Source organism: Pongo abelii, chromosome 4 (assembly GCF_028885655.2).
Source record: "Pongo abelii isolate AG06213 chromosome 4, NHGRI_mPonAbe1-v2.0_pri, whole genome shotgun sequence".
Lineage (NCBI taxonomy): Eukaryota > Metazoa > Chordata > Mammalia > Primates > Hominidae > Pongo > Pongo abelii.
In genome coordinates this window covers 140,567,357-140,583,185 of record NC_071989.2, presented here as the reverse complement: position 1 = coordinate 140,583,185, position 15,829 = coordinate 140,567,357, and the positions used below count along the sequence as shown (strand labels likewise).

Here is a 15,829-nt window from a genome sequence, read left to right as displayed (position 1 = left end):
CCCAAACTCCTGGTCTCAAGCTATCCTTTGGCCCCCCAGAGTTCTCGGATTACAGGCGTGAGCCACTGTGCATGCCCACCTGCTGGGACTTTTGTTTTCTTCTGTGGTGTGGTGGGAGGGAGCAGCTGCTGGCCATGAGGTGAGTCCAGTGTCTGCTGACAGCCAGACTGGGACCGAGGATTAGGACTCACTCAGCTCAGGGCCTGTTACTCTGTGCTTTCCAGACACCCCGGAGACAGAAGAGGCTTTTCTGTAGGTACCACCATGGCAACAGGGCCCCACAGCTGCTCATTGCCCCCTTCAAAGAGGAGGATGAGTGGGACAGCCCGCATATCGTCAGGTACTACGATGTCATGTCTGATGAGGAAATCGAGAGGATCAAGGAGATCGCAAAACCTAAAGTAGGTGTCACTGCAGGTCCTTCTCGGGGCACTGAAGGGGGCAGGTCCTTTTTCTCATCCCTAGCACTATGGATGGTTGGTTTGCCAATCTAGCAAACCGTTTATCCATATCTAGCATGGGCCTACTGTGGGGATACAGAGATGCTTCAGACTCAGCCTGACCTTGTGAGTTCATGGTCCAGTGGGGAAGAAGAACAGGGTAACCAATGTGGACAGCCAAGTGCTATCATAGAAGGTCACGCTGGGAACAGGGCAGGTCTACACTGGTGTGTCAGTTCACCTGGTTGGGAGACTGTTTCATGGGTGAGTTTTTTGGAAATATTCCATAGGATGCTATGAAGCTGGGTCCTGTGGAGCTCCTGATTAGGACTGTAAATGAGGCAAATGACTTAGAGGAGAATGTAGATCTTTATAATATTGGGTCTTCTCATCCAAGGGTGTGACAGGTCTCTCCATTTATTTATATCTTTTTAAGTTTTCTTCATATAAGCCTTGCACATTTCTTAAGTTTATTCCTAGGTAGTTTCTTTGTTACTGTTAATTTACTTTATTTCTTCATTATTATTTTTAACTGGGTAAATTATTTTATTAGTTTACTATTATATGCCAAACTGTTGATTTTACAAATACATTTCATAGTAAGAGCTAATGTTTACTGAGTTCTTAACTGTGGCAGGAACTTCTAAGTGCTTAACATATATATTAACTGTTATGTCACAGTTATGAACAGCTGCTCATAACAGTGTCACTGTCTCTGTTTTACCTATGAAAAAGCAAACTCATACAGATTGCAGCTAGTTGTTGAATTTACTTATTCCTTTTTTGGTTTTTAGCTGATTCTCTTTGGTTGCCTGGATAGCATTAACACCTGGAAATAAGGAAAATTTTATTTTCTCCTGATACTTGTAGTTCCTTTGTTTTTATAATCTTATTGAATTGCCCAGAACTTCTAGAGCATAATTACATAGAATAGGCATCCTTGTTTCATTCCTGAATTTCCTGGAAATTCCTATGGTATTTTACTGCTAAGAATGCAGTTGGCTATTGGTTTTGTATATATGCCATATTTTAAAATTATTCTTCTGTTTCTAGTTCATAAAAGATTTGCTCCCCATTTGACATCTTTCAAAGAGACCTATTTGCTGCCATATCCCATCACTGATGATTGGGAGGGAGGATTTAGCTGGATTCTCTATTGCTCTGCTCCTAATAGAATTGTAGTGGCCGAGGTGACCAGGAGGCCTGACACTCATGGAGAGAGCTGAAATAAGTTCCTATCCTGGCCCCTGTACCTCATCTTGGAACAACTTTGGCTTGAGGTACTAGGACATCTAGGGCTTTGAGTCAGTGGTTGGCATCATCGATGTGGCTGAGGGAGGGGGCTAGCCAGATGTATGGAGAATGGGGACTAGGACTCCCCTTTCTACTCAGCTCCAGAGTCCTCCAGGAAAGAAAACTACTTTGTTGGTTGTGCCAGGATTTCCTGAGAGATTTCTTACCTGTTCTTCAGTTCTAGACACTGAAAACATTTCTCTGTGCATGTGTGCATATGTGTGCGCATGTGTGTTGCTGGCCAAGGGGTAGTGTTGGGAAAAGATATATTTGAATAGAAGCTGTGTGAAGAGCCAAACAAGGTTGGCAAACATGTTTGGCTCTTAACATGGCTTCTATTCAAAGATAAGCTAACCCTCCTTTCCGGAGACTGTGAGGGACAGATGCTAGTCTGGCTTTGAAGTAGAGCCAATGAGTTTAACTTGGCCTGTGGGAAATGCCTGGCAGCTGTCTGTAGGGTCTCTGGCCTGCTTTCAGAATAGCCCTGTGTTTCCCCTGGGGCAGAACACAGCTGCTCAGAGCCTCTTTGTGGGTGTTAGGCCAATGCTGAGGCACAGATGTTTGGATGGGGTCTGGCTGTGGCTGCAGTTTTCAGGGAGGGACTGACATGAGCTGAAGCTCAGGAAGGGCCATGAGTAGGAGCTTGGGAGCCGTCTGTCCTGCTTGCACTGGCCATCTTACCAGATCATGCTATAGCAGCACAGTGTCCAGGTTGGTCCATCTCACCCCCTTACTAGCCTTCTGGTCCATCTACTCCTCTCCATCCCTTCTGCTACCACCTGGCCCGGGCCACCATCATCTCTTGCCCTGACCTCTGCCGTGGCCTCACTAGCCTCCCAGTCCCCACTCTGGCCCCTCATTAGTCAACTCTCCATGAGGTATTCACAGTGATCCATTTTACATTCACATTTTGAGTGTCCCTCCCCTGCATAAAGCCTTCCCCATTTCTTGTGGGCCACAAGGTTGCATCTAGTTCCTAGCCCCTGCTTCTCTCTTCAGCCTATTCTCTCTTACTACTTCCCATAACCTTTAATCCACACCTACTGCAACACCCATTTTCATTCCCAGGCCTCTGGATTGCTGCTCTTTCCCTGTTCCTGTAATGTTCCTCTACTTGGATAACTCATGTTAACCCTTCAGGCCTCAGCTAGGTGGTCTCCTCCCCTAGGAAGCTATTCTTGACACTATACCCTGAGCTTCCACAGGATGGTAAGTTCACCCATGCTGTGCTGCAGTTACCTGACTGGTTTTCTGCTTTCCCCACTTGACTGAGTTGTAAGAGTGCAGGTGGCATGTCTCAGTTAACCTAGCGTGGTGCCACGCACAAAGTAGGCACTCATCGATATTTATTGAAATCAAGGGGAAGTGTGTTGGGGTGGGAGTACCTGGGCCTGTGGCCCCCACCATGTGAGGTCATGAGGACAGTCCACAGCTGAAGCACATGGACCTTTGCCATGTTGGCTGGCTCTGGGCAGCGAGTCCCCCTTGGGGTTTCACTAAGCCTGACTGTGGAGGCTGGGGGAGATGAAGTAGATGCGGGGAGTGCGTGTGTAGTGTATACATGTGTGAGTGGGTGGCTTCCAGGCCGTGGTTCACTTATTTTAACTTACAGAATCTTTTCCTGGTTTTATCATCTGACTTGTAAGGATCCCAAGGGAGCGAAAACTGTGCCATCTGTCTTTGCTTCTTGAGGCTGTGGGAACCCAGTGTGAGATGGTGCAGCAGGAGAGTGTTTGGATGGGTTTCTTGGCAGAGGAGCCCACTGAGGTTCGGAAGGATGGTGAAACTTGACCCAGTTGAGAGAAGTACATAAGGCGGAGGCTCAGGCATGGTGGCACAGCCTGAATATGGTGGGAGTAGCTAAGCTCAGGCAGGCTGTGCTCAGGCAGGGGTGGTATGTGGGCCTGGCAAGGAAAGGGGCTAGCCAGGCAGATGCATGGATAGACAAGGCAGGCATAATTCTGCAGGCAACGCAGACCTGGGGAGGAGAAGGGATGAGCAGTGACCAAGCAGGGCGATAGCCAGGAACTGATTGCAGATTGGGAATGTGGAGGCCTCAGACTCTTGCCCTCAACTGGCCTGCAGGATCTTGGGGCCTTGGCTAGAGCCATTGGCTGCAAAGCTTCCTCCACTAGCATGGTAGCAAATCTGGTCCCAGTGCTCTCTGGGAAAATACTCAAGGCAAAACAAACAAACAAATCAAGTCTTCCCTCTCCTCCTTCCTTCTAGCTTGCACGAGCCACCGTTCGTGATCCCAAGACAGGAGTCCTCACTGTTGCCAGCTACCGGGTTTCCAAAAGGTAAGCAAAGAGCAGGGGTTTGTAGCTGATCAAGCCCCAACTTCAGGACTTCTCAGTGCCTACCCTAGGGATGGGTGGCTTGCCTTTTCCTGCCTGCTGGCACCTCCTCACCCCCTTGCAGCGGGCACCCTGTACTGCCTGTTCATGCTGGCCCTGACTCTGGGGACAGAGTTCAGGACCTCATGGAAGCCTGCCCTTCCATCTTCTTTTCTCTGCCCTTTTCTTTTTGCCCAGCTCCTGGCTAGAGGAAGACGATGACCCTGTTGTGGCCCGAGTAAATCGTCGGATGCAGCACATCACAGGGTTAACAGTAAAGACTGCAGAATTGTTACAGGTACGGATAGTCCCTGGGACTGTAGGAGTTGGGAAGTGGGTATTTGTGGCTAGATTGTCTCACAGGGTGTACAGAACTGGGCCAAAAGAGGCCCAACTGTATGACTACTGCCTGATGCTATGAATATAGCGTGATCTCATTTTAGGAAACCAGAATTAATCATGCCTGCTGGCTTTCAACAATTAGTGTTCAACAAATATCTATTGAGCATCTGCTGTGTGCCCAAGTGTGCTGCAAGCTAGGGATCAGCGGTAGTTATGGTAGGTTCGTTCATGTCTTCTTGACAACAGAAGCTGAAATCCTGAATGGTCTCAGGGACATCTCTAAGAGAGCTAAAAATGGCTTCAGAGGCCATGGTTCTGTGTCATAATCAAATACATTTGAAGGTCAAAGTATTCTGTGTGTTTTCTCCTGCTGAACCACAACTGAAGTTGCTCCAAAAGCAGCAGCAGGGGAGTTCCCATGAGGGACTGCCAAGATGGGGTCGGTTGAGAATCCAAAGAAAGCGGCACTAAACCCCTGGGTCTTCAGTCCACGGCATTTATTAGGGAACTTGCAGAGTGGGCTGCAGCAATCCTCAAAATGGACAGCAAGAGACAAGAGTTGTTTTACCTAAGTATTTCCATAGTGAAGGGGTCAGAGTGTGGAGTTTATTTGAGGGTTTAGGGAATTTGGCTCAGGGCTGGGGCTAGTTTCTTCCAGTGTTTTGGGCAACAACCTAAACACCTTCATCAGTGCCTGGGAATGTTGAAGACTCCAGCTTTTGTTCCAGCCTGAAGGGAAAAACCTGCAGCTGGCTGGGTCACAGAGCTGTCAAGGGAGTCTGATTTTCAGTCAGAACAAAGAAAGAAAGGCGGGGTGGGTCTGCGGGACCTTACATTGTGATATGTAGGTGGCAGTGAGAGGCCTGGACTGGTTAAGCTGGTGCAGGTGGAATGTTCTTGTCCAAGTACTCCCACTGGGACCCTGGCTTCCTGCCTTTATTCAGAGGTGATTTTGAAGAAACGTGGCAGCACCCTGCTGAAAGGTTTTGGGTAAAGCTCCTTATTAAAGTATCCTCTTGGGTAAAGCTTAGTAAAGTGTCCTCTTGGGTATTGAGTTCAAATCAGCACTGGCTATGTTCCCTTATAAATATTGGAACGTCTGTATTCTGTTGTAAAATTGCTGACCTGAGACACCGTCAGAGAAGTTTCACTGGCATCTTTCTAGAGGCCTCTGGGTCTCTCTGTTTGGCCAAAGTTTCTGTATACTTAAAGATAGCAGCCTTTACCTTTAGGATTGGCATTTGGGTCTGATCTACCATAGATCTCATTAGAATATTGACTGAAGATCATTTGGAAAAGATTTTTTGAACTTTTGCCTGGACATGCCTAAGCAAATCAGCCTACTTTTTGTTGTTGTTTTTTCTGTGTAGCTGCATCAGCAATTGGAAAATCAGTTTTGAAGGTCATCTTTATGGATTGGCGTGAAGTCTACCAGAGTTTTAAAAAACATACTGATTACCTTGCAAATAGTACTGTGAAATTTTAATTTTTTTTTCAGTTCAGCTCAACTTAGTGTTTTGTAATTTTTAAATAAATTCTGCAGATAAGCACATCCATGGAGGACTTCTGCCTCATCTCCCACTTGCTGAGTATGTGTAAGAGCACCACCATTTCAAGAGTGATAGGCACTCTTGATGTGCTAGATGAGTCCCTGTTGGCATTGTCTTGACTTATATCTTCTTGGAGCAGGTTTTTGTTTTTGTTTTTGTTTTTAAAGACATCTGCCACTGCTTCCTCTGTGTCAGAGCCAGTCTTCAGGACTTTCATGGTCCTGATCAAAGACCACAGTCTGCTTGGCTGATTTCATACCCTGGACCAAGAGGCTGAGTAGACAGGACCTGTGGCTCTGTTGCTTTCCTGGCTAGCTGTGCAGCTGCACTCACTGTATCCCTGTCTTCCACTCACCCGTGGAAGATAGCAGCTTCTTGCCTATGGACTGACTTCTCTGCTACAATTCAGACTTTATCTTGTCTGGCCTCTCATGGTGTTGTAGCTCAATTGTCTGGGGCCTGAATGCCAGACCTCTTGGTAGAGGGGCTTTTATAGTTAAGGATCTTCTGGAAATTCAGACCACAGCTGCCAAGTGGTTGAGATGCCATTTTTGTTTGCATTCTTCTCCTAGGAACTGTCTTGACATTTCCTTTGCCAGTTAGTGGTGTTGAAGGCTTTGATCCTTCATGGTCTGGGGAACAGGAACCTGGATTTCAGCATGTATCCCTAAGTGCTTACTCCATATGAAATGCTTGTGGTATGTTACATGCCTAGGCACCAGCAACAGCCCTCACACCAGGTCCTTTAGGAAATGCTGCAGGCCTCTGGAAAGGAGCTGGTTCTTCTATCTGTTGACATTCTTTCAGCTGTAGCTGACATGTTTGCTGTAGATCATTTGAAGGAAAAAGGTAATTGAGGCTTTCTGGTGAATTGGATGAGGGCTTATCTGATAGAGAGGAAGAGATGCTACACCTCTGGGATTCTCTAAGATTGAAGACTTTGGCTGCATGATGTCTCAGCCTCACCTGAAAAGTGATTTCTGACCTTTTGAATTTTGCCTTTACTCTGTCCTTAGCATCGTAAATACCCACATCTTTCAAATAACTGACTCCACTCTTACAATAGTAAGTCTAAAGATTTAAGTGAATACCTCCTCACATGAATCAGTTTTGATGTACAGTTGCTTGTTATTAAAGGCGTGAGCCTGGGGACTTGAGTATGCCTGGATAGGTAATCTCACTGCTGCAAATCTAGATGGTCGCATGCATTTTGTACTTATTTGGGAACTGTATTAAAGAGTGTAGGTACGGTAGCTTCAGAACCATGATCAAATATAATTCTCCAAACCTAAAAGATGAACCAGCTCTCGCAATGCAACTTCTTTCACTGCCTGGGATCTGTAAATTTAAGCAATCCATTTAACAAGTGGAAGTATTGGAAAATGCAGTCATACTCTGCAGCTCCAGCAACAAGCACTAATTGAATTTTCCTGAGTGTACCGGCACAGCAGTCACAGTTGTGTTTAAAATTTTCTTCCAGGCCAGGTGTGGTGGCTTACATCTGTAACTCAGTACTTGGGGAGGCCAAGGCAGGAGGATTGCTCGAAGCCAGGAGTTTGAGACCAGTCTGGGCAACATAGTGAGACTCTGTCTCTACCCACCGCCCCCCCAAAAAAAGGAGAGAGAAAAAAATTTTCTTCAAGCTCTTGGCTACAAAAAAAGATATGCTTTCTCAGCTGCTCTGGCACTTCTCTCCTTAGATGCATCTCCAGCCTTAGGGCCACCTGCTGAACCAGGCTTCCTTGTGCTGTTGACAGGATTTCCAGGTATTTTTGGTGCAGGAATCTTAAAGGCTGAAGCAATGGATGACAACATGTTTTCATCCATGCTTTGTATCAAAATTTTTATTTTTATAGACATTGAAAATGATACTGCTGACATTTTGTGCTCTAATAAGAGGATTTCCTCTCTATAAAGTCCACTGTCCCTTTCTTTCTTGCATTTCTTTTTTTGTGTGTATGTGAAACAGGGTCTCATCTGTTGCCCAGGCTGGAGTGCAGTGGCGCAGTCATAGCTCAATGCAACCTTGAACTCCTGGGCTCGAGCAATCCTCCTGCCTCAGCTTCCTGAGTAGCTGGGACTACAAGTGCACGCCACTGTGCCCAGCCAATTTTTTTATTAGTAGAGATGGACGGGGTCTTGCTATGTTGCCCAGGCTGGTCTCAAACTTCTGAGCTCAAGCAATCCTCTCACTTCAGCCTCCCAAAGTGCTGGGTTTACAGGCATGAGCCAACACGCCTGGCTTCTGTCCCACGTTTCTATAGGTCTCTGTTATTGCTAGTTTTGTAGCATCTCTCACCTGACTGTTGGGATTGCAGAAAAGAATATACAAAAAATACCAACTTTCTGAGAACTTATGGCCTAGCCCCAGAGGTTTTTATGTTTTCAGTGAGACACAATAGCTGACTGTTCCCAGATGGACATTGGTGGTGCTGCTTGATCCATCAGCTTCCATATCAGATTCTGTGCTTCATCTTTAACCTTGTCTCTCGTTCTGTCTACTGAAGCTGAGACGATAATTGTGATTTAGGACTTTCCATTGTTCTGATAAGCTGTCCACAAAGGCATTTACAATTTCTAATCCAATTTATGACACCTGGTAGTTGCTCAGATGTTACTTCAGGTCCAGGGTCACACTGGGGATGCTGATGTAGCATGGTAATTCTTGACTGCCCGGCAGCTGGCCACCCATGTTGTGCTGTTTCACTCCATGCAGTAGACCACTGTGGGAGTTTGCCCCACTCAGTCTCACCAGGAATAGCAGAGGTGGTAGGAACAGTGCCAGGTGCTGAGTACCTCCAAAACTAGTTTAAAAAAGAAAATCCTTATCTTAAATTTGTTACTCACTTTCCTCTGGATTACTTTCTTAATATGTCCCAAACAAACTGGGTCCAGGCCAGGGCCCGCCTCAAGCAGTGCTCCCTTTGCTGCTGTCTGAGTGTCCATGAAGGGCTGGAGCTTTTCCTCAGTGATCATATGCATTTCACCCATCTTGTTTTGTTTGGGAAACCACATTTGTGCTGCAGCCTTACTCTTGGACAGAACTGTAGACTTGTTTGTGATGTTTGCTCTGCCTGTGCTGGCAGGGCATGGTTGTCTTCCACCTTAGAGAGGCTGCTCTTGGGAGTTCTGGTTGTTTTCAGGCCTGGGAAGATGGTATCCCTAGAGTGATGGGCTGCTACAGAGCTGTTCATGCTACTTACAAGGTCTAATGCTGTTATTTCCCACAGGTTGCAAATTATGGAGTGGGAGGACAATATGAACCGCACTTCGACTTCTCTAGGGTAAGGCCTAAATCACGGGTGCTTTCAAAGGGCCCTGCTCTAGCTGATTTGAGAAGGGTGGAGCTTCTAGGAGCATTTCAGCCTCCACATCAGTACCCCCACCCCTTGTCCTCCCTCCACCTCTGCATCACCAGGGGAAACTCTTCGTTACTGGTGAATCCCAAATCTGGAACCAAGGGTCCTGCAGAACGCAGTGGAGCCTGGCTGTCTCCCCTGTAGATGTGGGGAGTTCGTCCCCTGCCCTAACTCTGTCACCCTTTGCCCTGATTCTAAAGCAAAGAGCCTCACTAGGTCTTTGTGAAAACTGTTCTTGTCCCTTTTCCTCTTCCCCGCCTACCCCATGCCCTAGCCAGAATTTACTTTGCAGCCTTGGCACATATTCCAGGCTGATTTATGGAACACACACTTATTACCTTCCCCTGACCCTTTTGGTCCTAGTCTTGTGGGTGGTGGATGAAGCCTGTTGTAAACTTGGGTGAAAGTTGTTGTCTGTTGCAGCGACCTTTTGACAGCGGCCTCAAAACAGAGGGGAATAGGTTAGCGACGTTTCTTAACTACGTAAGTACTGGGTCCAGGCCCACCTGTTCATTCTCACTTAATTTTGTAGAATGATGAGCGAGATACTTTCAAGCATTTAGGGACGGGGAATCGTGTGGCCACTTTCTTAAACTACGTGAGTATGATATGTGCTGATGGGCCCTAAGGGGACCCTGGGTCCAGAGGGCTGCCTTATATCCCACCCTCATCAGGGCTGATATCATCTGCTGTTAAGTAATGGTCAGGTCCTTCTGGCTCTTAGCACCCTTCTTGGCTGCAGTAGGGAGAGTTGACGTCTGTTTCTATTCATTTTCCCCACTGCCACCAGCAGGACTTTAACATTCCTGGCTCCTATTTTTTTTCCCCAGTGTTTAAAATTGTGATAAAATAGACATAACATAAAACTCACCATCTTAACCATTTTTTAAATGTATGATTCAGTGGTATTAAATACATTCATAGTGTGCAAGCATCACCATCATTCGTTTCCATCTATTTTCATCATCTAAAACTGAAACTCTACCCATTAAGCAGTAATTCCAGATTCCCCTCCTGCAGCTCCTGGCAGCCACCATTCTGCTTTCTGTCTCTGTGATTTTGGTTACTTAAATAAATGGAATCAAAGTATTAATACTTGTCTTTTTGTGTGGCTGGTGCATAATGTCCTCAAGGTTTATCCATGTTGTAGCATATTCTGGCTTCTTCTTCTTCTTTTTTTTTTTTTTTTGAGATGGAGTCTTGCTCTGTCACCCAGACTGGAGTGCAGTGGTGGGATCTCGGCTCACTGCAACCTCAGCCTCCCAGGTTTGAGCGATTCTCATACCTCAGCCTCCCAGGCAGCTGGGATTATAGGCGCTAGCCACCACGCCTGGCTAATTTTTGTATTTTTAGTAGAGATAGGGTTTCACCTTGTTGGCCAGGCTGGTCTCAAACTCCCGACCTCAGGTGATCCGCCTGCCTCGGCCTTCCAAAGTGCTGGGATTACAGGCGTGAGCCACTGCGCCCGGCCATTCTGGTTCCTTTTGATGGGCCCAGTGCTAGTCTGAACTTTTGGGATTGGTGCCCTGGAGGGTTCCCTCCTTGGCATCAGAGTGAGGAGATAGCCTTAGCTCTCTCTCGATGAGAGCCGCCTTTGTGTTCTCCAAGGCTTAATGGCCTGATTCCCACCTCTTGCCTCTGTTCCATCCATAGGTTGTAGGGTTTACCTTTCACATGAGGAGCAGTTTCCTCTCCCCTCTGCTGAGAGCCAGCTCTAAAGAGGCATAGAGACAGTAAAGTAACTTAGAGACAGAAGCCTGTGTCCATTTTTTCCTTTTACGCTTTTATTGTGTGGTTATTACATGCTGGGGATTGTGCTGTGTACATGCTGGTGAGCAGAACATACGTGGTCTCTCTTGTGCTTGAGGTCCAATATGAGAGACTTATTTTAAACATCAGAGAGATTCTTCTTCTTCTTCTTCTTCTTTTTTTTTTTTTTTCTTTTGAGACAGAGTCTCCCTCTGTTGCCCAGGCTGGAGTGCAGTGGCGCTATCTCAGCTTACTGCAAACTCTGCCTCCCAGGTTCAAGCGATTCTCCTGCCTCAGCCTCCCAAGTAGCTGGGATTATAGGCGTGCACCACCATGCCCAGCTAATTTTTGTATTTTTAGTAGAGATGAGGTTTCACCATCTTGGCCAGACTGGTCTCAAGCGATCCACCCACCTTGGCCTCCCAAAGTGCTGGCATTACAGGTGTGAGCCACTGCGCCCAGCCTAAACATCAGAGAGATTATTATGTAGTTATGGAGACAGGTGCTGTGAACCCCAGGCTTGGGGTTCAGTGGAGGCCTCTCTTTGGAAGTAACATATCAGTTGAGACTTAAAAGTTGAGTGGAAATTAGCTGGTAGAACATGGTTTCTGGCAGAAGAGAGAGTGTATGTAGTCCTGTAAGAGAAAAGGAGCTTGGGATGTTGGAAAAGTAGAAAAAGGCTGGTGTGTCTGGAGAGAGGCTAGTGAGACTGACAGGGCCTTGGGGTTCTAGAAAAGAATCTGAGTTTGATCCACAGGGCTGTGACAAGCCATCAGAGCTTTTTGTCTTATTCATTTACCATATGTCTGTCAAGTACCCTTCAGTGAGTCTGGTATGTGTCCTGTGGAAATATTTTTTAGCTCCAATTTTTATTACATTATGGACAAAAAAAGTAAGCCAGATGGGAAAGAAGTAGTGCTTTGGCCATGAGTCAAGGCATGCTCTGTGGGCACGAGTGCAGCCTTGCTAGTGTGGAACTTGTGTTCAATGTAGTTTAAGGCCTTACCATGGGAGAAAGCAGGGCCTCTAGAGACACAGTGCCCCACCTTTCCACTCAGTTGGCCCCAGGAAGCGTGGCTACTCTGGGAAGGTGAAGGTCTGACTAGAGCAGCAAACTACTAGAGCCAGAGAAACAGAGCTGCAGTGAGGACTGCACATGGTGTTGGAAACAGTAGGGAGCTCCTGGTCAGGGCACTTTGCTGAGTACAGTGGCTTAGGCAAGGCCAAGGCTAGATGGGGATTCAAAGGGTGGGGGTCAGAACAGGCATTTTCTGAGTACAGACTCAGATTATTTTCATCCAAGGACTGCCCGGATGTGGGTCTCCTGTGGGCCTCAACTCTTGAACACTCATGACATGGAGACTGTTCTAATGAATCACACTGGTTAAGTAGGCATGGGAAGAGCCTTTCTTGGCTAAAGGGCTGGCCATGGAGCAGACACCAAGTAGTGTCACTCATGCTGAGAGGAGGGCAATCTGTATACCTTGTCATGTCCTTTGTGGCTCAGTTGCTCTGAGAGCCTTGGGTAGGAGGGTCAAGCTCTATGTCTTATATTTCCAGATGAGTGATGTAGAAGCTGGTGGTGCCACCGTCTTCCCTGATCTGGGGGCTGCAATTTGGCCTAAGAAGGTAAGTTCTGATTCTTGTGGGTCAGAGGTTGAAGCAAGATTCAGACTTTACTTTGTCCATGTCCCCCAGTACCATTACTTGGCCTGCCTGATTGTCACTGTGATGTGCCTTAGCCCACCTGGGGTCTGACCTGGTAGCCCCAGCTTCTCCCTGTGAACAAAGGACAGGGAGGGAAGTCCCTTCAGGGATGGGTGAGTTCCCAGACTTCTACCCCAGAAAGGTAGGTGCTTTCTGGGAAATGTCTCTATTGCTGGAGTCCCAGAGCCCTATCCCCCGTCCATGGGAAAATGAGGGTGTTTCTGCTCAGGGCAGAGCTTCTGTGATGCTTGCGGTCAGGTCCCTGAGCACAGTCTCTTAAGAATGTGTTCTGAAAGGCCATCTCTTTCCCAGGGTACAGCTGTGTTCTGGTACAACCTCTTGCGGAGCGGGGAAGGTGACTACCGAACAAGACATGCTGCCTGCCCTGTGCTTGTGGGCTGCAAGTGGGGTGAGTGTCTTAAGGGGTAGTGTTGGTGTTGGTGGCCTCAGCTTGGGCTTTGCTTATTGGCCTTAGATTGTGAGCTGGGAGGCAACTGCTGCCAAATTTGCTGAGACTGTCTCCCTTCTTAGGTTTTTTTCTGCTGTTACTACCATCCAGCCATGTAATGTCCATGCAGCTGGTAAATGCCAAGGCAGCTGGTTGGAAACACTCAGAGATACACAGGGAGCTGAAGAAGGCCTGAGGACGAACAGCTGCATAAGCACCATAGGTCCAGGACCCTCTGGCAAGGCTTCTGAGGGAGCAGAGTGGAGAGCTGGAAGCAGTGAGGGGAAAGAGTGTCTCAGGCAAACAAGGCCCATATGGATGGAGGCACAGGCTAAAACCAGCATATGGGTGTGGGGGCTGGCTCCCTTGTCACTTGAAGAAAGGGAGGCCTGTGGCACAGGGGCCAGAAGATGAGGCTGGAGGCTGGGACCAAACTGCAGAGGCTTAAGCTTGAGCCTTATCCTGGGAGCAGTTGTGGTGAGCCTCGGAGAGGCTCAAACCAGGATATGACAGGAAGTGTTTGTAAGCAGATGAGTGTGTAGCCCCCTTGGAGAGTTTTGAAGATAAATAGTGATAGGTTTGCAGATAATTAAGCAAATGAAAAAGAAAACAAGGCAGTTGCTGAATTCAGGGGAAAAAAAAGTTGTACAAGAAAGGAAATGTAAGTATAATCTACTAGATGGCTGAGGTGTTAACACTTACATGATATAATTATGTACACACTGAGTATTACTTTAACTAAAACTTGTGATTTACCTATACTGGAAAGATGGGAGGGGATGAGTTTGTGTTTTAGGAGTAGAATAAAAGAATTCCAAAGTTGAAAGTCAAGGAATAGAACTGTAAGCATCTTATCTAGAAAAATGAGGTTAAATATCAGAAGAAACAGCTAGAGGAGTTTAATGTTCCTTGGGAGTGGGGATTAGGGATGGGAAGGAGAGGCTTAGGAGATTGCTGTTTATCATTATAAGCCTTGTGACAATTTTATTTTTTTCAATGAAGTACATGTATTACTTTATATTTTAAAAGCTCTGTGACTTCAGTAGTGCATTGAAATAAAATTTTTATTCATTATGAGAGAGTCTGTGAGGAACAGAATCATGGTTCCTGTGTGTTTGAAGATATGGCATGGGGTGATAGTGCTGGCAGCAGCTCTGTTGCTCTTGTGCCCATGGCATACAGACTGGATCTGCTGGCCCACGGCTCCTGAGGTTAACGTCCAAGCCCTCTGCAATGCTGACAGGCTTCCTCATCCTCACACCCTACCTCTCAGTTTCTACCTGCCACCTCCCAGTAATATTAGGCCTCTTGAGTCCCCAACACACATCAGGGTGGCTACTGACTTGATTACTTTCTCATCTGTTGTCTCTCCTGGGACCCTCTTGGTGAGAGAACCATCTGGGTATGTCCATCTTCTTCCCAGGATAACTTCTATGTAGCTTTATATTCTAGCCCTAGGATTTCCTCTTCCCTCTAAGAGCAAGAAATGTGTGCGGGTTGCCATGGGAATAGAGCCAAAGGGTATCAAAGGTCATGGGCATGAAAGGGCATGCTTAGATGCCCTTGGGTGCTATTCCCATGGCAACCTGCACACATGTATCTTGTCCCACTGGCAGAATTTCATACAATTATCTGTTTACATGTGTCTTCCTTACCAATTCTTCAGCAAATTGAGGCCTGAGATCATGTCTTGTCTTATTTGTGTCTGATTCCAGGGCACAGTGCAGGGATCATCATGAAGGAGTCATTCATTCAGGCTACTAAACTGACCAATAGGATTGTAACATGCTTGCTTTCTTTTCACAGTCTCCAATAAGTGGTTCCATGAACGAGGACAGGAGTTCTTGAGACCTTGTGGATCAACAGAAGTTGACTGACATCCTTTTCTGTCCTTCCCCTTCCTGGTCCTGCAGCTCATGTCAACGTGACAGACACCTTTGTATATTCCAGTTTCTATCAGGCTGGTTTTTGGAGAAATGAATGTTTGTCTGGAGCAGAGGGAGACCATACTAGGGCGAGTCCTGTGTGACTGAAGTCCCAGCCCTTCCATTCAGCCTGTGCCATCCCTGGCCCCAAGGCTAGGAACAAAGTGGCTGCAGCCAGGGTTAGCTGTCTAGCGCCTAGCAAGGTGCCTTTGTACCTCAGGTGTTTTAGGTGTGAGATGTTTCAGTGAACCAAAGTTCTGATACCTTGTTTACATGTTTGTTTTTATGGCATTTCTATCTATTGTGGCTTTACCAAAAAATAAAATGTCCCTGCCAGAAGCCTTAAAGAGCCTTACTTGGAGTATTTTTAAGACTGGGAACTTTTACCAGGTTCATCATTTCCTGTGCATCACCTCCATGCAGGCAGAGTCTGGATAATGAATGCTTTAGTAGCAAAAAAGCATCTTGGGTCTTGGATTTCAGACCTGGTTTCAACACTTGTGTCCCCTCTAAGTGTCAGTGTCCTTTTCTGGAAAGTAGGGTAAATAGTTTCTCTTTGTCTCCCAGAGAACATAGCACATGTGTTCATGATTGTAATGCTGTTATAATGTGTAATTCATTTTTAAATTTTAAGATAAGAATTGTTCATGATACACAGATGTATACTTAAAAAAATATGA

At 46.6% G+C, this 15,829-nt stretch overlaps 1 protein-coding gene across 32 annotated transcripts in view; it reads left to right on the top strand.

Moving 5' to 3' along the window:
• P4HA2 (prolyl 4-hydroxylase subunit alpha 2) overlaps positions 1-15,496 on the top strand; it is a 35,438-nt gene extending 19,942 nt beyond the window's left edge. For 11 of the 32 annotated variants that reach the window (XM_024247756.3, XM_063724482.1, XM_063724481.1 and 8 more), the window contains 8 exons: positions 225-401; positions 3,963-4,033; positions 4,268-4,367; positions 9,192-9,245; positions 9,853-9,918; positions 12,630-12,698; positions 13,089-13,185; positions 15,031-15,496. In XM_024247756.3, the coding sequence (XP_024103524.1) occupies positions 225-401; positions 3,963-4,033; positions 4,268-4,367; positions 9,192-9,245; positions 9,853-9,918; positions 12,630-12,698; positions 13,089-13,185; positions 15,031-15,101 (705 nt within the window). In that variant the 3' untranslated portion in view covers positions 15,102-15,496. Of the gene's footprint in view, positions 1-224; positions 402-3,962; positions 4,034-4,267; positions 4,368-9,191; positions 9,246-9,743; positions 9,804-9,852; positions 9,919-12,629; positions 12,699-13,088; positions 13,186-13,307; positions 14,304-15,030 lie in introns of those variants that run through there. The other 21 variants (XM_002815859.4, XM_003776656.5, XM_054555921.2 and 18 more) reach the window with 3 other exon arrangements.
• Positions 15,497-15,829: the final 333 nt, after the last annotated feature.